Source organism: Podarcis erhardii, assembly GCF_964252035.2.
Source record: "Podarcis erhardii genome assembly, chromosome: 17".
NCBI lineage: Eukaryota > Metazoa > Chordata > Lepidosauria > Squamata > Lacertidae > Podarcis > Podarcis erhardii.
This window is the reverse complement of record NC_138515.1, coordinates 8,488,071-8,511,928: the sequence shown is the minus strand read 5'-3', so window position 1 is coordinate 8,511,928 and position 23,858 is coordinate 8,488,071. Positions and strand designations below refer to the sequence as shown.

The window sequence follows — 23,858 nt, the reverse complement described above, 5'->3', positions numbered from 1 at the left end:
TATCCAAAAAAGAACTGGCAAAATAAGACATGCAGAAAAGAATTTCACTTTAAATCTGAGAAGTCTGCCACTGGGATTATCACAGAGCGACTGAGCCACTCATAATTCTGTTCCTTTCGGAAACCTTCCTCGACTTCCAAATACAAAATGATGAAATTTGGACCTAGGTGTGGTGCTTTCAACAGAGCACCTTGTAGAACTGCACATCAGTTCTTTTCATTGCTTAATATTTTAGGGAAGGTGGTTGGTTGTTTTTTTTCAAAGGCTGATCTAGGATACACCTTGAGGGACAACTCAGTTCTCTCATAACTTTCTGTAGTGACACTGTGCAAAGCAGAAATTTGGAAGCTGGACAGCAAAGGGACAGTCTACATAAGGCAACACATAAAGCCAGATCATGGATGCTCCTGGCCAGAAGGCCAACAATTTGTTTAGGGAGATCAGCAGCAAGGGGCATACCATCAACTGGAAGAAGAACCAGGCTTGATGCAAGGCAGCTTCCCGCACGGAACTGGTGCTCACTACCCACTGCAGGGCCAGTTCTTCATGAAGCAGCTAAAAGAGATTCACAAGGAGAGGAAACACTCAGCATGCCCCTTGCAGAAATTCAGGTCAACCATTGCAGGACTGAGTACAGAGTCACAGGCTGGTGCTTCTGGAGCTACCAGCTGCTTTCAAACAAGGGAAAGAGAGAGGGAGTAAAAAATACAGCCCTCATCTGTACACCCTATCCTTCAATTCAAAATCTGATTGATTGCCTGTCAAAAAAAAGTCACAGATCTTCAGAAGATGCTGTTAGGTTAGAAAAACAATGACTGACAAAGACTAGGAAACGGGCCAGGTTTTGGAATACAGGCCTAGTCTGAAAAACCACAGATCCCTAATGAGATTTCTGGGGAGTCATTCGTTCCCCAGTCAATTTACACAGATGGATGCTTCTTGGTGTAACTGACACCCACCCAACTCATCTCACTTAGATCACTGCCTCATCTGAGTCAGTGGCCAAGGAGTCAGAAGCCTTGTAGCATACATGCTATAAACACAGCCATTTAGCGACTGGTTGTGTTTTCACTCCAGGCTTCCTGGATGCAGAATGGGAATGAGGGGGGCACACACAAAACTGCTCTCGTGTCTAAACAGAGTTATCAGCACCCAACTATCCCTTGTAGTTCTCAAAGCACTATTATCTGGATACAACAGCACAGTCTGGACTCCGGACCAATCTGTATTCAGAACTCGACAACCCAGACCCACTTCCTTCCCCTAGGTTGGGGTTTTTTAAAATCCATATAATGTTAAATATGTTATCAGTGAAATAACAAAAGCTGAAGTAGCCAAGAGTCTCAACTTGTCCTCCCTCCCAATGAGCTCCAGCCAGGAGCAGCTCCCATCTAGGACTGCCTAAAAGCAAGAAGTCTACATGTTTATTCCTGGCAGACACATTGAATGTCTCCCATAGATGTGGGAGGAAGGTTCAGGTGAGTTGTGTATTATGAATAGAAGACTCAAAGCCAAAAAGATGGCAAATAACACTGAAGGAAAGAAAGTAGAAATGGAAGTATGAGAGCAAGCGGAATAGCATTCAGAGGAGGGTGGGATTTTTATCATGACTTAATTGGTTTGGTTCCCCAAATCAGCAGGGCCTGAATTTCTTCATGGCAGAAACCAACCACAGATACATGATCTCCACCCAAAGGGCTTACCCAAGGCAATGCCACATTGCAGAGCTGCCTGCACTTCTGTTGCCTATTCAGAGCACAAAACATTATTACACATTCACAACAACCAGCGCCATTTGCTTCTAAACCAAATACTTATACTCAGTGCTTTTTTTCTGGGGGGATGCATACCCTAAACATTTTGCGAATCTAAGTTTGGCCTCACTGAGGGGCAGTATTTCAATATGAGTAGGAAAATGAGAGTACCCCTAAACATTTTTTTAGAAAAAAAGAAAGCACTGCTTATGCTAGGTGGATTCGATGCATGTCTACTTGGAAGGAAGTTCCACTTAAATCCATGCAACTTACTCCCAAGGCTGCATAGGATCCTAGTCTTATGTTTGTCTTCCAGGGCGACATTTCTGGGGTGCTTCCCAGGCTCTCTCTACCTTTTTGGTTGTTGATCTCATCGGGGTGGCCGGAGGAAAAGTGGAGTTCTCAAGATAGGAGGAGATACGATTAGGTGCTCGCTCCGCAGCCTGTGAGATGAGCAGAAGCAAGAGAGAAAAGAAGAGGACACAGTGGTGGTGAAGAGGTATTACTCAGGATGGAAGGAGGAGCGAGGTGATGGTTTGCAGAAAAAGGGCCCGGCTTCCTTAATGAGAGGAAGGAGCTCAGAATTTGAAAGCAAACCATAATTTGGAAGGAAGCAGGAGTCTAGAATGGATTTGGAAGGTCACCAAACTCAGGGCTGCTCAACCTAGATCAGGTAGGCCAAACCAATGCTTATATGCAACTCAGTTAACAAACAGGACTACGTCCCACACACAAGGGGGGAGCATGTTCAATAATAAACACCAAGTGTAATCAACCTGTTGCCCTGACAGGATGAGTACTTGTTGCACACAGGAAGAGCAGGAGGGTCCGTGGTGTGCTTTTAGGTAAAGACCCAGGCCTCCACTCCTGCCTGCCTCTCTTTTTTTTTTAAGCAAGTGTAACTATCAGCAGTTAGGCAGTCCACTACCTGCAGTCCACAAAGCTGCCATTAGATGGCACTGTTGCAGAGTGAAAGACAATTGCCCAATTTAGAGAGCTCTGATAAGGAAAATACAGTGATACCTTGCTTTACAACCATAATCCGTTCCGGAGGTCCGGTTGTAAACCAAAACAGGTTGAAACCCAAGGCGTGATTTCATCAATGGGGCCTCAAAAAAAAAAAAAAAAAAAAAAATCCAAACCAGTTGTAATCCAAAAAAAGGGACACACACTTCAGGGTTTGACGTGGTTGTAATCCAAAATGGTTGCAAACCAAGGCACCACTGTACCTAACACACCCTGTACTGAGAATGCTACATCAAATCGTACAAGTTATGGCTTCTTCCCAATAATATTCACTGCCCACCAAGGGTAGAGTAGGGTAGGGTAGAATAGGATAGGTGGGGGAGACGCATCTTTCCCATGTAGCAGGAATGTCCGACGTCCAGCGCACATTAACAATTTCACAGAGAAGCATAATACTGGCCATATGTTTGCTGTGCATGGTGAAGGAAGCAGCTGTGCAAGCCAAGAAACTGCCTAATTTCACTGTGCAGGAGGACTTTGGAATGTGGGTATTATATGGTTGCAGAGAGAACCTTGGAAACTTTGAACCTCACATATGCCAGGGAGAAAATAATCCACGCTACTGTTTCCTTAAAACAAAGACACTTAACAAAATTATCTATCACATTTTTGCTTCTGTCTTTCTTCAGGGATCTCCTGGCAGCATACATGGGGTTAACCCCTATTCATTCTCATGCATCATCCTGCGGCACGTTAGGTTGTGAGGTGGAGACTGGTTCAAGGATATCCTGGAAACTTTATAATTGCTGACAGGGTGTTTTTTTAACTGAAATCCCCTTAGTCCAACTTCCACAATCTCTGCACTTCACCACAACGGCTCCTCCCCCTCCCCCTTCCCCAGTGCGCTTTGAAGTGTGACCCCTGGCAAGCAGCAGTTCCTGCGTCAATAGTTTAGTCGCTGCTTTGGCCCAAATTAGACCTGCAAACCAAGCCAGTCGTTCCTCTGCTTGCGCAATCCACCTGCCATCTTCCTCTGCCCCTTCTGCCTTCCAGGCAGGGTTACCAAGTGCCAAGTGCCAAGAATCCTGCCAACTGTGATCCATTGTGGAAGGGAAACCGAAGCCTGAAGAGAATGCAGGTGGCATTTATAAAATAATCCATAAAGGAGATTTCACGACAGCCCTAACCCAGGAAGAAGTAGAGGAGGTGAGGTGCTGCCCAGGCTCCTAACTGCACCCTGGGTGTCAGACAGCATTATGTCTGCGCTGCTTTCAAATGCTCTTCCAAACTGCTTTCAGCAAGCACAAAAGGGTCAGTTGCGTGAGGAAAATAAATAAAACCTTGCACAGACCTTTGCAAACAAACCCCTCCCCTGACATTACCAAACCTCAGATGACGGAAGGCTACCGATATCAAAACTATGCTTCCCATGTGAGGCAGTGCAACCTCATAATGCTGCGACTACACCTCTAAAACCTAAGGCTGCCTTGGGCTCTTTTGGGAGGAAGGGTGGAATATAAACAGAATAAATAACAATTAATAACAATCAGCGCTTTGGAGTAGAAAATGAAGTGCCAGTACTCCTATTTCGATCACAGTGTCGTGGGAACCAGCACAAAATGGCTGCCATGGGGACTGAGAGACAGAGAGCTGGAGGTGGGTTTTGTCACAAAAAGGCACAAATAATACAGTCAAACCTCAGTCATCAAACATAATCCGTTCCGGAAGCCCATTCGGCTTCCAAAATGTTCGACAACCGAGGCGTGGCTTCTGATTGGCTGCAAGAGCTTCCTGAACTCAAGCAGAAGCCGTGGTGGATGTTCGACTTCCGAAAAACGTTTGAAAACTGGAACATTTACTTCCGTGTTTTCGGCATTCGGGAGCCGAAATGTTCCAAAACAGAGGCGTTCGGGAGCCGAGGTTTGACTGTAATGCCATTCTTTTGGAGTGGCAAAGGAGAAGCAGATGAAATTTCAAAGGTCAGTCCAAGAAGGCAGCTTTCATTTCCATTTTTTCATGAAAAACATGTCCCCTGATGCCTGTTGTGGGGCTCAACAGCCCCCCCAACTCGAGCCTTCTGGGAAAACATTACTCTTTACCCCAAGGCAGGCATTAATGGCAGGCATACTCTGGTGAGCAAGTCAAGGAGAGGAGCAAGGGGTTGGAGCACCAGGGAGAGGGGAGGGGAAAGGCAAAGGCACCTGCTTCAGATCCATGCTGGAGTTCGGATGATTCCTACGAAGCACAGACTTTGGGCCTCCGGGGGCATATGCTGAGTTGACCCAGGAGTGAGAGCGGTCAATCCCCTAGGTAGCGTGCAAGAGAAGAGCAGGAAAGGAAAAACAATCAGAACCAAGAAACCAAGGGTAAAGAGCCACAACCATTGCTGCTGTGATCGCAGAGAAGGAGGAGGAGCCTTAGCTAAACCAGGGCCTGCAATTTCCATGCAAGTGACCAAAAGGAACACACACAAAGCATCATAATGCATTAGAAGCCCAGGTTTTCCATTGCCACAAAGACCATTGACTTGGAGAGTTGTGTGCCATACATTTTATGGTCACAGAATGCACCTGAGTGGGGCACCAGTTTGTAGGGAAGACAGGGAAGCAGGACAAATAATAGGAGAGGACATGGCATGAATCACCTGTAAGGGTCTATTCCTGGAGTTCCCAACATGGGGCACATGCCCCACAGGGCGGCAATTTGATTTTATGGGGGTCAATTTGAAAATGAGTTATTAACAGTGTTTTTTGCATTTCTTATGGTTCTAGGGGCCTCATATACAGTATATAAATATATATTGTGACATACACATTTTTAAAATTAAAATAAAATTATATGTTGGGGTGGGCATCAGGATTTTAGAGATGCTTAGGTGGGGCATGGCCCAAAAAAGGTTGATAACCACTGATCTATACTGTCTCTCACTCTGCCTTCCTCCAATTATGAACAGCAAGCATGCACGTGGAGGGGGTGATTCTGATCAGAACGACAGCAGAAGCAAAGGGCTAAAGACCACCACTCACCCAGCCACCCACCCACCCACCTCATGCCATGGTCCCGATCCAGTTTGACCTCCTCACCCCAACACTGGCTGTACTTTCCTTTGTAAAAAACTTGCATACCAGGGCTAACCAAGTAACAAAACACCACACATAATCTGTCCCTTGAAAAAGCTTAATGGCAGTGATCACCCTCCAATGTTTCAAAACAGCGAAAGTATTATTTCAGGCAATTGTTTTTCCAAAACAAAGAATTAGGATTAGTGGCAGGGTGGTACAAGTTCGTGCTGGGCCCAGAAGGGTGGCACTTGGGCACTCATGGCAAAGCTCACTGCTGCAATGACTACTGGGGTCCTATTTATGTGATTATTAAAATGCCAGATGTATACAGATAGTTTTTGACCAGTGGGAAACCTCTGGCCCTGTTAGGATATAGTTCCATTCTTAAAAGGGTCAGGCATGATTGTTGTGTATCACATGCCTGTTTACTCCCAGCACTGTCTGCTGGGAACTTCCGTTTGTATATAGCTTTTGTATTCCGGCTGTTTTCCTGGACACGGAGGCAAGCAGTCATGTTTTTCCTTTGTTCTGAACTACGTTGAATAAAGCTGTAAATATGTTCTCTCTCTGTCTGCATCTTTCGTTGTGGAGACTCTGCTGAAAGGGTGTGCATGGGTCTTGGAATGTCTCTGAGGCTTGTGTTGTAAATTGACTGATGCTGTTCCACGGGAGACCAGTGATCGTCTGGAGACAACTGGGGGCCTGCCTGATGCCTCCGTCTCCCTGGCAGTATCCCAACCGGGCCTCCCCACTTGGCCCACGAGGCTGTTTCAGTCAAACCGCCTTCACCTGCCCTACATCTCATGTCACCTCCACCTGAAGTCAGAAACGACATCTGGCCTGAGGCAGACTAAGATGGAGTTTGCAAGCACCCACAAAGTCCTGCGCCTGCAAACCACATTTAATTACTGGGGCTTGCAAATAAATGTGCCTTTGCCTACGTGGTTTGATTTCAAACCACGTAGACAAAAAAGGAAGAAAGGGGGTCACTTGACATCACTGTGCCATCCGGTGACTGACACATAAGCTGCCCCACCCCTCTATCAAACCTGCTCCATGGAGGGTGGGAGGAGATACGGCTCTGATCCAAGGGATGGATCCAGCTTCACATCCTTGTGGTATATGATGCTTGGACAACTTTGGAACTCCCTCCCTGAAGAAGCTAGACTGGCTTCTGCCTTGTCCTTCTGCCAACATGTAAAGACTTTCTTATTCCAAGAGGCTTTTGGGAACTGACTGCTTTTGATGAAAGGGCCGGTGCTGTGGTGTTTAGGTACTGCTCCAGCGGGAAAGGAAACGGCGTTTCCGTGCGCTGCTCTGGTTCGCCAGAAGCGGCTTAGTCATGCTGGCCACATGACCCAGAAGCTGTACGCTGGCTCCCTCGGCCAATAAAGCGAGATGAGCGCCGCAACCCCAGAGCCATCCATGGCTGGTCCTAACTGTCAGGGGTCCCTTTACCTTTACCTTTATTCTATCTGTAAGTCACCTTGAGCCCCCATCAGGGGAAAAGGTTAAGTATAAATAAATTAACAACAAGAACCCTCAGCAGCGCTTACCTTGCTGCCAACAATCTTCTGAACCTCTTCATCTGGGGAGTTTGGTGTGGTGGTCAGGTCAGGGTTGCTGTTGCTGATGCTTTTGGAGCGAGAGAGATTAAGGCTGACAGGGCGCCCAGTTGTGCGGGACAAGGTGGCGTACTGGATGGGGCCACTGTGGGGTGGCATTCCAGTCTCTGTAAAACACAAACACACACAAACCACTAGGTTAAGTCAAAGGACAGATGGGCATATTGGGGTGGGAAGAATGCTATTGAGGGATGACGCATCCAGCAGTCACGAATAGGCCATCACTTCCCATGGCCATGAGAAGACAATACGCTGCCACTGTGTCCCAATTTACCCTCCATTATTTTACCCTTGGATGCCTCCTCCCTGCACCAGAATGGAGCATCTCAAGTGAAGAGTCCTTCTGGCTCAGCCAGAGGGCGTGATCTGGCTGGGACACACTTCTGCGCTCCAGAATTGCTTCCCCCGTAGGATCTGGGATACCTTCTTTTCAATCCTTGTTTTTCCTCCATGTTCTGGTGGCATGGCCATGTTTCGTTGTTGGGTTTTATTAGTTGGTGCATCTTCTTAAGCTGTAGTACTTTCTGTCCTCAACCCCCTAATATCCCTATGGAAGTTTAAGGCTCTACAAGTCCTGTCTTTCCTGGTGGGTACAGTCAGTTGCCCATAAATCAGGCATAGGCAAACTCCAGTCCTCCAGATGTTTTGGAACTACAATTCCCATCATCCCTAGCTAACAGGACCAGTGGTCAGGGATCATGGGAATTGTAGTCTCAAAAACATCTGGAGGGCTGGAGTTTGCCTATGCCTGCCATAAATTGATATCCTCCTCTCTCCAGCGGAGCAGAAGAAACCTTCACAGTTAAGTCAATACTCTGTCTTTCGGCGAGTCCTAATAAGCTTTTCCACCCTTTTATGGGGTACATCATCATCCACATTTCTGAGTCGCTTTCCTCAAATACGAGGACGATACTGCCTCTCTGCATACCAGAGACCACTGAAGAGCAAGTAGCTGTGTTTAGGCCACTCCGTTTTCTGTAGGGCCAAGAGTCTGGTTTCCCATCCCCACTGCCTCGTTCCTGGCACAGAGCTGCCACTGAACACCAGAGGCAAAATGTGGAAGAGGCACTGCTAGGATGAAAATATGCAGGGAGTGTCTACAATGAGAAGAAACTCCAGGGGTTTGATGAAGGAAGCTCAGAACAGCAATGGCTGCCCAGCTCCCTTGCTGTTTGGTGCCAGTTCTAATCTGCGCTTTTAACTGCCAGGCATGGTGCCAAGAGAAGGGGAAAACAGAAATCCCCAACCCTTGCAGCTAGAAAAGTTAGAGGATGAGGAAGTCTTGAGATTTTTCTATTTTTGTCCCCCAAGAGACTTTTGATAGTACTGCAGTCCATGGAGGTCAAACGCCGAATGATCCCTCTCCCCTGGCCCCTTGGGAGTCTGGGTTTTCCAATACTGGGTGGAAGGAGCCAGCTCATAACTGGATGCTGTCTCCCTTCTGAGTGAGGAACATGCACAAGGGAGAATCTCAGTCCACTTCAATGATGACAAAATTGAGATTAAGGAGGATGTGTTCACCACCTGTAACAGTGTGTTGGCTGAACAGGAAGGGCTGCTAACTGGGAAGAGGAACTGCCTTCAGTGCTCTGTGCAATGGCCTTCACATGTATGACCATGGATGTGGGGAAGGACCAAAGTCTCTCTTCTCCTCACCAGTGCAAGCCTGTTTCAAAGCAAGTTGACTTTCCTTCACCAATTTCAGTATGTGCCACGTCTTTCCCACCATCTCCTGCAAACCGCAACAAATAATCTCCCCTTATGCATCTCACTAAAAGTGTTACTATGACGTCATTTCACTATCAGAACTTCTTGATGGTGGCTGGGGATGGAAGGGAAGTGATTGGTCCTCTTTTTCCAAGTGGGGATGCTCTAAAAACCTCCTCCATCATATACATACATTCACTACCACCAATAAAGCTCATTCCTCTCACCCCACCCCTGTCAAGAATACAAAGAGAATGAAGATCTCATGATACTGTCAATATTGGCCTAGAGCACAGGGGGAGAGAGTACCATATTTCACTGCATAATGGTCACATTTTTAATGCTGATTTTTCTTGTCAAAAAAGCAGGGTGCAACTATTATGTGGTGGCGACCATTACGCAGTGAGAGGCGGTAAATGCATAGCTTAGCTTAGGTCTCTAACCCAATCCTGCAAGCCCCACAGAGAGAAGCAGGAGGCCAGCTGCACAGGCCCTGTCTCAGGCAGTTACCGGGCACTGGGCACATCCACAGGTCCCAGCTGCCTGCCTCCAGGCAGGACCTTGCCGCTGTCGCATTTCTCCTCCATCGCTGGCTCTCGAGTCAGGCCTCCTCGGTTGCCACCGCCTTTGCTCCCCGTGCAAAACTGCCTCATCCTCCACAGGCTGAGGGCTGACTTGGCCAACAGGCAAGTCCCGCAGGCAAGCCTGAGCCCACAGCAGAGCAGGAAGAGGGTGGGAAACAACTGCGCTAAGAGCTATTCCATTTACAAAAGCGGGCAAAACAAAACACTTCAGAGAAAAACAAAATGTCTGACTGACACCCCTGTGACTATTATGCAGGGAATGCTCTGGAGACTGATTTTAGGATCCGAAAAAGGGGGGGGGCGACTATTACATGGGGATGGGGAAAGAGCTGATGTGCATTGAAACCAGTAGGGTTTCCACAGTAAGTGGAGCCAATGATGGATGAAGCCAACTAACTCCAAGTCTCCATCCTGCTCCCTACTGAGCTCTACAAAGGAGGCACTGAAACAAAGGAGGAAGAAGCTGAGAGCCAGCTGGTTGTAAGTTGGGGGTTGGCTGGGGGAAGAAATGAGGGAAGCACCCCATTTGCCCTAATGGACTAGCTTCCAATAGCCACTAAGCCAGGGGTCGGCAAACTATGGGCCCCGGGCCAGATCAGGCCCATCTGGGTCCTGGATGCGGTCCGCACCGTGAAGCCGGAACCTGCCGTGAAGCCGAGACTCCTGGCAATGTCAATGGGAGGGAGAGGCCGAGCAGCAGCGGCTCTGCCCCTCAAACGCCGTGCCTGGTTTACCTCAGTGCAGCGTGGGGAGGTCTCTGCCAATCAAACACCACGCCTGGTTTACCTCAGTGGTGTTCGATTGGCAGAGACGTCCCCGCACCACGCTGAGGTAAACCGGGCGCGGTATTTGATTAGCAAAGCCGCCGCTGCTCGGCCTCTTCCTCCCACCACCGCCACCCTAGTGCTCCTGTGGGCCAGAGAGCAGAGCGGATGAGCTCACTCTGCCTACCCACGAGAAGCAGCAGCAGCAGCAGCGGTGGTGGTGGCAGCCCCTGGGAAGGTAAGTGCATCGGCTGGGGCTGAGGAGTGGGGAGTACTTGCCCCCCTCGCCTCTTCTTCCAGCTCCACCCCCCCGGTACCGCTTCTCCAGCCCACCACAAGGTCTGAGGGACAGTGGACCGGCCCACTACTAAAAAAAATTGCCGACCCCTTCTCGTGTTCCATTTTGGGCTATGCACTCTGTCCCTAAAAGCTACTAGTCTACTGCTATGACTCATCTGCTTCAATTGGCCTTAAATTATTCATAAGTCCCATCTGTCCCACGTATGACCTTTCCTGGGAGGAAACTCATGGAGCCAAGTTAGGTACCTCCCTGAACATGCCCATCTATCCCTTAGGGGCAGGCAACCTGCTGACTAATTTCATGGAGACAGAGGGAGGAGGAGAATAAGTGGAAGGAAAGAGATGGTAGGCAGAGAAGGAAGGAGCACTGCTCATTTTTGCCTCTCGACTCCAAGACTGCAAACATCTCACAGTGTCTGCTGGGTGCCGATCAAATCAGGCCACTGTTTTCCTTGAGACAGAAACACACTGCTATCAGCACAAGGAGCTGGGCATCTCTCATAACTCTGGAGTGCCTGGGTTGCAGACCAGGGGAAATGGCACCCAGGGCAACATGAATGACAGCCAGACACTTGCTCCTATCCCCACCTCGCACACATGGAACTAAACACTCTGTGCTATACCTGGTAAGCCTGGCTCTGCCACAGGCAGACGGAAAACGTAGAAGATGTAAGAGGCCAGCAGATGGTTGTGGCCGTGCTGGTCCTGGCTGCTGTCAAGGTTCTTGTGGATCTGGTTCACCATCACAGCAATGGCTTCAAAGGCAGCACGGCCCAGGTTCACTGAGAAAATGGGGAGATGTGTGGACTTGTGTTAATGACCAAAAAGTGGCTCAAAACACCAAACACTGGAACAGAGAAGGCAAGCAAAGGTTAGATGGTTTTCAGCAAACAAGAAGGATGAAAGGCTGCTTGATCTTGGGAATTCATAGCATGTTAAGGCGTGCATAAATTTGGAAAAAAGGAGCAAACGCGGGCTTTTTTATTGCCCAGTTTGCAAGGTCTACCACTTGTAGTTCTTCCTCCCCATCTCTAGCTCCTCGAACAACAAATGCACAGGCTGCTGAAAACTAAAAACCAAAAGAAAACACTTCCCTACGTTTAACCTGGGAAGAAGGTTGACCTTGTGCCAAAAATGTAGTGAATGTGTTTCCAAAAAATAATGTTTTCCTTCAGAAATCCTTACATAGAAAGATGCAGCTGTAGCTAGAATTTGGCGCAGAAGAATACAGATACAAATAGGACTTTGGTCTTCTTTATTGCTGCATGCTGTACTTTAGAAGAAGAAAGGCACATTGTAAATCTTTCTTGCTCACTGCTTCCAACACCTGCTTTAAAGCATGATGTGGGGTGGGGTGGGAAACATCAGGAGGGGTTCTTGACCCTGAAAGAAAAGACCTCTCCCCTTCCCATGAGTTCTCAGTTTTTGGCAGAGGACTTGGGTGAGGGGGAAACAACACTGTCCCTAGCAAAAGGCAGATCTTTCAGAGAAGTGAATTTAATTGCGACAGCAACACTGGCAATCACGTAAATGGAAAAGTAATAAGCAACTGTCAGTACAGTCATACCTCGGGTTGAATGTGCTTCAGGCTGAGTGCTTTTGGGTTGCGCTCCGCGGCAACCAGGAAGTAACGGAGCGCGTTACTTCCGGGTTTTGCCGCTCGCGCATGCGCAGACACTCAAAATGACGTCATGCGCATCCACGGAAGCGGCAAAACGCGACCCACGCATGCAAAGACGCGCCATCGCGTCTTACGTTCCATTCAGGATGCGAACGGGGCTCCGGAACAGATCCCGTTCACATCCCAAGGTACCACTGTAGATGAATGGTTAAAACAACTGTGATACTGAAATGCCCCTAACATAACAGCCCTCCACTTTTATATTAAGAAAGGAGTTTTGTTCAAAAGTAGTCTCTTTTTTCTTGGGAACCCCACCCAAATTTAACCAAATGAATGGTGCGCTCCTATATTTATGACTTGTTTTATGTGTATTTCTTTTTCATTCAACTCTTTCCAACCTGCGAGCTGACCCATTTTAACACACATCCTTCTACTTCCAGAGTTATGAAGCCGGGATTCTACCACAACCCATGTTTCCCTTACCCTATCCTTGGAGTGAGTGATGCCAGTATGGAAAACCCTGTCTCTTACCACACGACTGTGCAAAATGTGAGAATGCTTCAATTTCAGATTTTGAAGACCCTTTGTGAAGCATCCCAGATGCTCAACCAAAGAACTCAATATGGCCCAGACAATGGTAACCATGGGACAGGGAGTGGAATAGGAGGAGAAGCACAGCACTCACCAATCTGCCCTGCGATAACAGGTGGGTACACAATGAGTTGGATGAGCTTGTTGAGAATCTGGTGGCTAAAGACAACCAGGGACTCCAAGCTAGCCACCCGTAGGTTGCCCACACTGGATTTCAGCTCAGAATCCATGTTGTTTTCTGTGAGGATTACGTCTTTTAGGCGGAAGGGGAAAGTGTATTCTTCCAGCACATGGATCAAGGTGAAAAACTTGTCCAGAAATGGGTCCTGCCAGGATAAAGGATAAGAAAACTATGGTGTAACTCAGAGTTCAAAGCATCTCTTAAATGTGGAGTGTCCTTTGTTCATTTCAACATCAACAGAAGAACAGATATGTGCTATCTCAAGAATCCTTTGTACGTCTTTGATAATTTCTCTTTGAAAGATAAAGGATTGCCAAGTTGAACCAAACTGATGTTCAGTCCAGCTCAGTATCCTAAACCCCAGAGAGGTAAATGGCTCAGATGTATGTTCTCCCAACATGCATTGTTTTGATGAAGTAACCAAGAAAACCCCATTTTTCTCTCTGAGATGCTCCTTGATTTTTCAAACTGAAAAATAAGGCAACTGTTTTTGAGCTTCTAAAAAAACATTGCAAACAGCTTTCCACAAGCATGATGCTAGAAAGTGAGCTAGCATCAGGCTTTAATTTAGTTCAAGGCTTGGAGACGGGACAGTTGATGGAGGAGCAAAAATCCCAGCTGGCATGCAAGAACATGGCTCAACTGAGTCCTGCTTCTACTTGGCTCTACATTCCATTCCTTGCAATGTGAAAGCCTCCTCTCACCTGAGTATGGACAGAAGACACTGCCAGCACCTCCACATTGAAGACCCCCTTGTGGTTATCCACCCACTTCATGCCAGGCAGCTGCACCTACAAAGGAGCAATAGGGATAAAATATAATGCCACTAAAGGGTGTCTGCAAAGGAGTGAGAGAAGAAGGAAAGCTGGAGATGAGAGGCAACAAGGAAAAGAAGAAGAGAACATTCCTCACTTCAGCATAAGCAAGGAGAAGCCCTTCAAGGGACTCTCCTTTCCCCAGGCTACTTACAACAGCCGCTACTTACATCAGGGGTGAGTACCGAGTAGCTGGGAGGAGGCTTGTCAACAGACACAGGCAGGCAAAATTGTCCTGTTCTCAGCCGGCCATGTTGCATGAGGGGGATCCACTAGAGAGAGAGAGAGAGAGAGAGAAAGAGAGAAGTCCGGAGTGAGTCCTAGCAGGATGACATGTCTTCCCTTGTCAGTCCTTCACCTGCCCCTCCCTGCCCACAGACTGCCTTTACTGAGCAGGGGACAGCAGCAAATCAAATACTGCCCGCTGAGAAGGAAGATTTGTTACTGTACCCCACCTTGTAAATCTTCAGTACTCAAGGTAGATGGAAGGACAGGAATCCCACACAGGAGATGGAAGGGCACTCTCTGTGTCCAGGGCGGCTGTCTACCAGCTCCGTCTGGTACGCAGGCTGAGACCCTACCTGCCCGCAGACTGTCTCGCATGCTCTGATTATCTGCCACTTGGACTACTGTAATGCGCTCTATGTGGGGCTACCTTTGAAGATGAACCGGAAACTACAATTAATCCAGAATGCAGCAGCTAGACTGGGGACTGGGAGTGGTCACCAAGACCACATAACACCAGTCCTGAAAGACCTACATTGACTGGCAGTGCGTTTCCGAGCACAATTCAAGGTGTTGGTGCTGACCTTCAAAGCCCTAAACAGCCTCCGCCCAGTATACCTGAAGGAGCATCTCCACCCCCATCATTCAGCCTGGACACTGAGGTGAAGCTCTGAGGGCCTTCTGGCAGTTTCCTCACTGCGAGAAGCCAAGTTACAGGGAACCAGGCAGAGGGCCTTCTTGGTAGTGGTGCCTGCCCTGTGGAACGCCCTCCCATCAGATGTCAAGGAAATAAGCAACTACCTGACTTTCAGAAGACATCTGAAGGCAGCTCTGTTTAGGGAAGTTTTTAATGTCTGGTGTTTTATCATGTTTTTAATATTCTGTTGGGTGCCGCCCAGAGTGGCTGGGGAAACCCAGTCAGATGGGCAGTGTATAAAATAAATAAATAAATAAATAAATAAATAAATAAATAAATAAATAAATAATAATGCCTTCCACAGTGTCAGGATAGGGGTTCATCTAGCCCAGAGCCGCTTAAGTGGCAGCTGCTCTCCAAAGTCTTAAAGTTACCAGAAATCTTTTGCCACCGGAGACATGGGTTTTGAACAGAGGAGCTTCTGCACATGAGCTCGGCTTCTGAGCTACAAAACGCCATGAGTTCTGAAAGCACTCACTGTGTAGCCAACTGGGGTCTCCAAAGGCGTATTTTGCTTCTGCTGACAGCTGATATGGTAAAAGGTAAACAGCAGGTGGTGGTTGTCCGTCAGGTTGGCTGGGATCTTTAGCTTGAACTCCTCGTAAAACTCAGGGGACCTGCAGGATACATGAGGGATGTCACAGTGGTCCACCAGGAGCCAGCACTGGCTAAGCCAGAGCCTCACCCACCCACAAGGGATCTTGAATGCATCAGACAATTTCTAATTTCCCCAGGAAAGAAAACTGCCAGGAAGAAGATTGCACAGGAGAACAATCTTATTTTTATGAGGCAGTTAGCTTGGGAGAACTCTGGTTCCTTATCCAGGGAGCTGTGCATCCTGATCAAAGCTGCAACTCTCCCCTCCCTGCCTCATTTGCAACAATTATCCCCCCCCCCCCGCCATAGTTACTTAGGACTCACTTGTTATGGTATACAACAGCTGTGTAAGCTTCTTTTGCAAAGTCACTGCAACTCGATTTCCCAAAGATGACCTGGGGTTGTTAGGAAAGCCAGAAATAGACTTAGTCAGAGACAGGGAGGCTGAAGTCCAGCAGACCACAGGGAGGGAGCCTGAGGACGCGACGGTCAAAGGGCCACCTGAAAAGGCTATGCAATTTTCAATGTTTGCTTAGAAAAAAAAAATTACCCGGTATGTCTCAATGCTTTTCCACATTGGCTAGAGCCTCACCAACGCCACTGCCCTCTCCTTAATCCCCCTGAGAAACTAAAAGGGGTGGTGGCAACAGCAGCATCTGCCCCCTGAACCAGGGATGCTACAGAAGGAGTTACTTTGGGCATTGGCTAGAATTCAGCATGGAAGGTCACCAGCTGCCCACCCTTAGCATGAAAGCACCACCCCCGGAGGCTTAGATCTGCTGTAGATGTAGCTATATTTTCCCATAGATGAGGACTAGGATCTTGACCTGAGGATATCACAAGAATAGGAACTGTGAATCTGCTTAGCAAAACTGTTCCCTCCAAACTATGTATAATTAAGAGAAACGGGAGAGTTCAAAATACAGAGAGGGACTGGCTAGGAGACTAAACTTTTGGGCAAAATGGGATATTGGGCTCTCTGTTTTCCTTTCTTATATTCGGATGCTCCCTCGCTCCCTCACAGCACAACCTAGATCTTTGCTCCAGAAGGCCAGTGGAGCTGCAAAGGTTGTAAGGAAGCCACAGGGAGGTTGCCTCACTCACTGGCATGGCTTGGCCAGGGTCCTCTCCAGCCATGAACTGGAGCTTCACCGCGATGTTCCGCACCGAACCTTGACGACTGCTGAAGTTCAGGCTTTGGGGATAAACATACAGCAGGTTCCTGCAAGAGAAGGGGAATCTTTACAGTTCTGAGGGAGAGCGGCAGCAAATGTGTACATGGCAGAGAGACCCATAACTGATGCGATTGCCAGAACACCTTTTCCTTATCTGCAAAAGAAATTAATGTACACCTGCTGGGAATCAGTTGCACTCAAAGATTAAGGTACAACTTAGTAGGGATTTTCACAGGCTATGCAGATAACTTAAAATGTGTTCTGTTCAGAGTTTCAGCCCACCAACAGCTCCTACTCCATTTCCTGCCCCTCTGGTCTCCCATTCTCTGCCCGCAGTTGGTCAGAGTTCCATATGCGCAGAGCATGCTCAGTCCATAAAGGTAAAAGAGCAGGAGACCTTTGGAGCATCAAGTCTTTGCATCACGCCAGTCCTTCATGCCACCCTCTCCAAGAGGCAGCGGATTACATCACGTTGCTCCATCCCACAGCCCAGCCAGGATAAACATAGCCAGCATTTGGACAGACACGCCACCTTCCCCTCCCCGCAACCTCTTGCAACCGTTAAGAGGTGCCAGAATCCAAAGTTAGCCTTTAGGTACCTCTGCAATAAGCTGCCATCTGCCAGCATTGTGCAACTCTGTTGCCCCAGGTCAGAAGTTCTGTGCCCATGCTAAGTGTGGGATGAGAGCCCAGGATTAAAATACTGCTGGCTCATTAAATGCTGGAGTGGGTTGCTCAGTCCAGCTCAATCGTCTCTTTCCCCATCAGACCCCTCCCTCGCTTCTGCATATAAAGCGGCAGGCTTACTTCCTTCGTTTTTTCCATTGGCTTGCAAGTCACAGCCATGCTGACTTTCCTATTCCTGAGTATCTTGCTGCCTTCTGCAGCCATGCTTGCCCCTATCCTCACAGGCCAGCAGCAGCCCGCGGCTCTGCAGGAGGTAAACATTCTTTTCTATGGGGTAATGCAGTTTGCCAGCACACTGAGTGACCTCTACGAGTCCACGACGCAGAAGCTTGACAAGATCAGATGCAGCTCCGACTTCTATGAGCGGGGCCTGGAGGAGCTGCGTCGTCAGACCCAAAGAGCCCAGCAGAAGCAGGAAGAGATCAGAGAGATTGTTGAGGGGCTGGAGGTAACTGTGTTTAAATTATAAGCGCAGGGGAAGGAGGGAAGACAGCGCCAGCCCAGATTAAAAGGCATTGCACTAGAGCAAAGCGGTAGTCATATTTTATTGGTGGGACAACAGGGCCTTGACCAGCTTTATGAAATGCTGCCCCCCCTCTGCTGATTAGACAGGCACCTATGATCCTTTGCTTCAGATACCTGTTGAAAACTTTTCCTTTATAAAAAACCTCCCAGCTGAACTGCTGCTTTCAGTTTGCAGCCGATATGACAAAAAAATGAGAATTTTACTGTAATTTTGCTTACTGGCTGGTTTTTATATTACCGTATTGGCCTGAATATAAGCCTCACCTTTCCCCCCAAATTCCGACTGTGAAAAGTTAAAGTGCAGCTTATATTTGCGACCTTACGGTATGCAGCCAGGAGCGTGGGGCAAACAGTGCCAGGAGCGTGGCAAAGCAGTGCCCACCCCACACGTAGCCCCCCATCCTCTCCCCCAAGGCCTGGAAGGGAGACAGCGAGGAAGTGGAAAGGCTGCCAGCAACACAATGCGGCTTTCCTCCCCCTCCCCACCTACCCCCCCCCCCAGTATGCAGCCAGGAGCAGCAAGAAATGGAGCAGCTTATATGCGGGTGTTTTTTAATTTTCCCCTCTCCAGTTTTAAAGGTGTGGCTTATATTCCGGGTGCGACTTATATTCAGGCCAATGCGGTATATGCTCTTGTCCACAGTTTGGATATTCTGTGTTAAGCATTTCACAATTAAAAAATAAAAACAAATGAATAACGAAACCTAAGCAGGGGCTTATACCTATAGCTCCATATTCAATCTTGTAATCTTTCCCTACCTAGTCCACACCGCCAGGGTCCCAACTTCATCAGAGAACCCCTTTGGTCAGTCTTCCTCATCCACCATTCCTGCTCTTTCTTTGATAGGATGAGAGCCTGGCAAGATGGCAGCAGGCTCACAGCAACAAGGAAGCGTTGCAGAAGATGCTTGCAGGCCAGCAGGACCTAGTGCGACAAGTGAAGGCACTCGAAGGGATGCTGGCTATCATGGAAGAGCGAGGTTTCCAAAATAAGGGATGGGAATTTTCTGCTTTGAAGGTAATCCGCCACCTTCTCTTCTGTAAGGCGGCACCCTAAGTCACTTGCTCTGGCCCCCTTGCGGTTTCTGCCACTCTGCTCTCCAAAATCTCTAGGGGACTTGAAGAAGTGCCTAGACAAGTGAACTCTGAGCTAATCTGTACAGCATGAGAAGCCATCTCCATGTAGCCCCACTGATCACTACACTCAAACTTACAGATACAGTAATGAACCAACTCATGCATAGATCAATGGACATGCACTCACATAGACAATCTTGCACATGGGTAGGCAAACTAAGGCCTGGGGGCCGGATCTGGCCCAATCACCTTCTAAATCCGGCCCGCGGACGGTCTGGGAATCAGCGTGTTTTTACATAAGTAGAATGTGTGCTTTTATTTAAAATGCATCTTTGGGTTATTTGTGGGGCATAGGAATTTGTTCATTTTCCCCAAAAAATATAGTCCAGCCCCCCACAAGGTCTGAGGGACAGTGGACTGGCTCCCTGCTGAAAAAGTTTGCTGACCCCTGATCTTGCCCCTCACCCCTCTAGCTCTTCCATTCACAGAAGGTGCAATCATTGAATGGGCCTTCTCCACAGGAGGAGGCATCCAACTGGTAGTGAAACCACAACTCCACCAGAGGCTTCTAGCTAGTCTGCCAGCAGCCACAGGGAACTTGCCGAGGAGGATGGTTCAGCTTACTCAAGCAGCCACAGGGAGAGCAAAGGGGGAAGATAAAGAGGCTGCACCCCTGAAAGAAACTGGCAGTGATGGGGACTGTCTTACTCCAAATGTCCCAGTAGAGGTGGGGACTTCCTCACCACCATTTACGGATCCTAGGAGGTTGCAAGCCTCCACAATCCCAACTACCTGCAAACTCTTCGGCATGGACAGCAGAAGCCTCAGTGGCCGCCGCCTGGCATTTGCACTGCTATCAAAGGCAGCCAGAGATCATGGAACCTTCTAAGCCTTTGACAGTGTTGCGTGATCAGGAGAAGCCCTACTGGAACCTCTTTGTGCCATGCAAAGCTGTTATTTGCAGCTGAGCCAATTGTAATTGTGATTTCTGCATTGTAGAGGGCTGGATTAGATGATTCTCAGGGTCCCTTCCAACTCTACAATTCTATGATTCTACAATAATTCTTCCCCTGGCCAGATGAAGTCCTGACAGAACCCCTGTGGGCTCCATGAAGCTGTCATTCTGAGGGCTGGCTGGGTGAGAAGGAGTTAAGTTGGGAATTTGTGTTATTCAAAGCCAGATAAGAATTTGGGAGCCTTGTAACCCTTTCCTCCTCTTTGAGTCAAGCTTGATGGGGCCCCAAAGCTCACATCCAGGCCTGAGCTAGGAAAGCTTCACACCAAGCACAGCGTAACATTCCAGCTCTCTCAAAAGCAACACACAGATGCTCAAAAGCTCAGTGGCAGCATCTCATTGCTCTGAAATATCAAGCCAGATCCCAACCCGTTTTAAACTCATAAGCTTATTTTCAGCTTATCCAAATCTCTTTTAAGGTACCGTCTGCTTTAACAGCATGAACAGCAGGGAGGGGTGTGCATGGAGAGGGTAAGGATTAGGGCTCTCCGAGCTCAGTGCATAAATAAGACTAGGCAGTTATTTACTCCCAAGAGGGGAAGTACTGTTTTGGGGGGACAGGGGTCAGGCAGGTGTGGAGGACTCGCTGGTCCTTAATGAGGTAACTGTGCCCCTCAAGGACAAGGTGCGCAGTCTGGGAGTCATTTTGGACTCACAGCTGTCCATGGAGGCGCAGGTCAATTCTGTGTCCAGGGCAGCTGTTTATCAGCTCCATCTGGCATGCCGGCTGAGACCCTACCTGCCTGCGGACAGTCTTGCCAGAGTGGTGCATGCTCTAGTTATCTCCTGCTTGCACTACTGCAATGCGCTCTACGTGGGGCTACCTTTGAAGGTGACCCGGAAACTACAAGTAATCCAGAATGTGGCAGCTGGTCTGGGGACTGGGACTGGCTGCTGAGACCATATAACACTGATCCTGAAAGACCTACAATAGCTCCCAGTACATTTCCAAGCACAATTCAAAGTGTTGGTGCTGACCATTCAAGCCCTAAATGGCCTTCGGCCCAATATACCTAAAGGAGCGTCTCCACCCCCATCATTCAACCCGGACACTGAGGTCCAGCTCTGAGGGCCTTCTGGCAGTTCCCTCACTGAGAGAAGTGAGGTTATAGAGAACCAGGCAGAGGGCCTTCTTGGTAATGGCACCCATCCTGTGGAACACCCTCCCATCAGATGTCAAGGAAATAAACAACTATCTGACTTTTAGAAGACATCTGAAGGCAGCCTTGTTTAGGGATGTTTTATCGTGTTTTTAATATTCTGTTGGGAGCCGCCCAGAGTGGCTGGGGAAACACAGCCAGATGGGTGGGGCATAAATAATAAATTATTGTTAAGTTATAGAGGGAAACCTGCATGTAAGCAGCAGCAGCAGTAGTACCTCTGTCTCCTCCTGGCTCTTGATATCAACTTGTCATAAGAGCACTACACTCCTCTCTCTATTAGCACTGCTAGTAAATTGAGCATGTTACCCCTTGCAGAAAGCATTAGTAATGGCTGCAACAGCTCTCCAGGATTGACTTCTTGGGTGAAGCAGAGTACTAGGCTGAAATTGTGACTGCATAGTCCTGCTGAAGAGAGATCATATTCTGCACTGGTTGTGAGGGTAAGGGGCAGAGAGAAGGCCTGGTAACTGTATGAATAGATGGCCCAGAATGGGAAGTGAATGAAGTCATGGTTTAGGAGTCCCCAGGGTTGAAAACTGAGATGAGGACTTCCCCAGGGTTGCAGACTGAGATTAAGGGGTCTAAAACATCAGAAACTGCTAGCAATGGATAAAAGAACCCCCACCTCTCGGTTAACCGATATCCTCTCCCCTCAGGCACACATGCAACAGCAGAATCTCACCATCTGGTCCCTGCTGAGAGCTACCCAACAGCAACAGCAGCAAATGGCTCGGCAGACAGAACAGCTGCTCTGGATCCAAAGACTAGCAAGGCAAGAGGTGCTTCTTGGGGACGTTTCATAAACAAAGATCAAGTTAGTGTGTTGCTGTGATAAGGGCAGCTCCTGGCTCAAAGCTGCTGCCATCTGCTAGTTGTGGTAACCGTCTTTCTGATGCAGGGCACTCATGCCAAGATCTCAGTACTGTAAAGTACCCTTACTATAGTAATGGGCGCTGTGGTCTAAACCACTGAGCCTCTTGGGCTTGCCAATCGGAAGGTCGACGGTTCAAATCCCCGCAATGGAGTGAGCTCCCGTTGCTCTGTCCCAGATCCTGCCAACCTAGCACACCAGTGCAAGCAGATAAATATGTGGCAGAAAAGTAAACAGTGTTTCCATGTGCTCTGGTTTCCGTCACGGTGTCCTGTTGTGCCAGAAGCAGTTTAGTTGTGCTGGCCACATGACCTGGAAGCTGTCTGTGGACAAATGCCGGCTCCCTTGGCCTGAAAGTGAGATGAGCAGCACAACCCCACAGTCGCCTTTGACTGGACTTAACTGTCCAAGGGTCCTTCACCTTTTCTCTTTTTTTTACCTATAATAATAATCATGGGAGGGACCAGAGGAGGGAAGGAACAAGTCTGATCCCCAAGACACAAATTGCAACACACCTGCCTCTAACTTGCTAAGAAAGCAAAGACGAGGACATACGCTAAGAGCCCAGGCCTCTGGGCCCACAAATAAGGAAGTCCACCTAAGGGAACGTGGGTTTGATCTTTGAGATCTGCTTGCTTAATGCCGTCTTACTTGTCCTTGTTTCCAGATGAAGAACCACAAAGTTGTGAAGCTGAATGTGGGGGACCTGAACAGAGACACCATGGCAACATTTGTGCCAAAGAGGGGATCGTGATTTTTGGAGCAGAAAAGCTTTTGCTCACAGCGGCTTGGTGGCAACTATTTGCACCTGTCCTGAAACATGGCTGATTGTGTCATAGCATCCACAGGGTGGCCGGTAGGAGATCAGCAGCAGGCTAGAAGAATCCAGCCTCACGACGAGAACTCTCCAACACCTGCCGGATCTAATCTAAATATGTAGATCCTCACCTTCTCAAGTGAGGAACTGCGAGTCCTCCGAGGGATCTTTAGAAAAGTCACAGTATCAGCAAAACAAGCAACCTTTCTGAAAGCTACATCGCCCTACCCAAGGCTACTGACTGCTGCATCAGAGATGGCTCTCATTATACAGAGCACATTATTTGTACACACTGAACATCTGCTTTTCAGTGTGGATGGGCATTCTGTGCTGCAATACTGCCTTGGCTGCCAGGGCTTACCAGGAATGAGAGTACAATATTATGAGTGCTTCACCAGATCAGACACTGGAAGGAAGCCGCAACAGTTGCTGCCAAAGTACTACAGTTTTATCTACTATGCGCCAAAAAAGATCTGGGTCATTATTCAGTATGATGACAGTGGCAGCTGAACACTTAAGGCCAGAATCTTGGTGCTGAACTCTTGACAGCCCTGTGGTCATATTGCTACATAGCAACCTGCAGCCTGACAGGGGATGGGAGGAAGCTGGCAGCTTGTCACAGTTTCACTTAAAATTAGTACTGAGAACTGCAAGATCAACCAAGGAGAAACTCATCCCTTTGTTCCTGAGCACACAGTTTTAAGGAGTCAACACACATTATTCACAGAGGGCTAGGATAATGAGTGGAAGTCCTGAGTGGAGTTTCCTATAAAGGGAGGCAGCTTGTTGGCAACTAAGAAAAAACAGGTTACAGATGAACTGGTGGAGAAGGAGAGGGAACGAAAGCTGCAACCAATACCTTGTTCAACCAATATCAGTTTGCCATTGTAGCATTTGTTTCTGCCACTTCAGAATACAGAGGAATTCAGTACAAGGTTGAAAAGATCAGAGCTGAAAAGCACGGACTTAAAGCACCACAAAGCACACAAAACACAGCTGCTTTTGCACCCGCTGGCCAGCAAAGCTGCCTTAAACCTAC

The 23,858-nt window shown here is 48.2% G+C and overlaps 2 protein-coding genes across 7 annotated transcripts in view; one reads left to right on the top strand and one right to left on the bottom strand.

Moving 5' to 3' along the window:
• The window catches only part of DOCK6 (dedicator of cytokinesis 6), a 101,862-nt gene that overhangs the window by 44,724 nt on the left and 33,280 nt on the right, over positions 1-23,858 (bottom strand). For 2 of the 4 annotated variants that reach the window (XM_081844721.1, XM_081844718.1), the window contains exons 15-25: positions 16,594-16,711; positions 15,814-15,884; positions 15,371-15,509; positions 14,141-14,242; positions 13,860-13,946; positions 13,069-13,300; positions 11,386-11,544; positions 7,339-7,514; positions 4,922-5,026; positions 2,108-2,197; positions 460-555 (exon numbers count right to left, since the gene is read on the bottom strand). In XM_081844721.1, coding sequence (XP_081700847.1) covers positions 460-555; positions 2,108-2,197; positions 4,922-5,026; positions 7,339-7,514; positions 11,386-11,544; positions 13,069-13,300; positions 13,860-13,946; positions 14,141-14,242; positions 15,371-15,509; positions 15,814-15,884; positions 16,594-16,711 — 1,375 coding nt within the window. The remainder of the gene's footprint in view (positions 1-459; positions 556-2,107; positions 2,198-4,921; positions 5,027-7,338; positions 7,515-11,385; positions 11,545-13,068; positions 13,301-13,859; positions 13,947-14,140; positions 14,243-15,370; positions 15,510-15,813; positions 15,885-16,593; positions 16,712-23,858) is intronic. The other 2 variants (XM_081844719.1, XM_081844720.1) reach the window with 2 other exon arrangements.
• LOC309332436 (uncharacterized protein) lies at positions 17,409-23,850 on the top strand. Of its 3 annotated transcripts, none has more exons than XM_081845638.1 (4): positions 17,409-17,799; positions 18,724-18,894; positions 21,788-21,903; positions 22,670-23,850. In XM_081845638.1, the coding sequence occupies exons 1-4, from the start codon at positions 17,509-17,511 to the stop codon at positions 22,671-22,673; spliced, it is 582 nt and encodes a 193-aa protein (XP_081701764.1). In that variant the 5' UTR covers positions 17,409-17,508; the 3' UTR covers positions 22,674-23,850. The 3 variants fall into 3 exon arrangements, with proteins under 3 accessions (XP_081701764.1, XP_081701763.1, XP_081701765.1); XM_081845637.1 differs by having other exon boundaries at positions 21,788-21,910; XM_081845639.1 differs by lacking the exon at positions 21,788-21,903.

Bases quoted from the DNA above. Each gene is read 5' to 3' on its own strand.
- LOC309332436 (XM_081845637.1), top strand. From the start codon at position 17,509: ATGCTGACTTTCCTATTCCTGAGTATCTTGCTGCCTTCTGCAGCCATG. The intron at 18,895-21,787 runs GTAATCCGCCAC...CTCTCCCCTCAG, and splicing joins GGGAATTTTCTGCTTTGAAG to GCACACATGCAACAGCAGAA. The intron at 21,911-22,669 runs GTGCTTCTTGGG...CCTTGTTTCCAG, and splicing joins AAAGACTAGCAAGGCAAGAG to ATGAAGAACCACAAAGTTGT.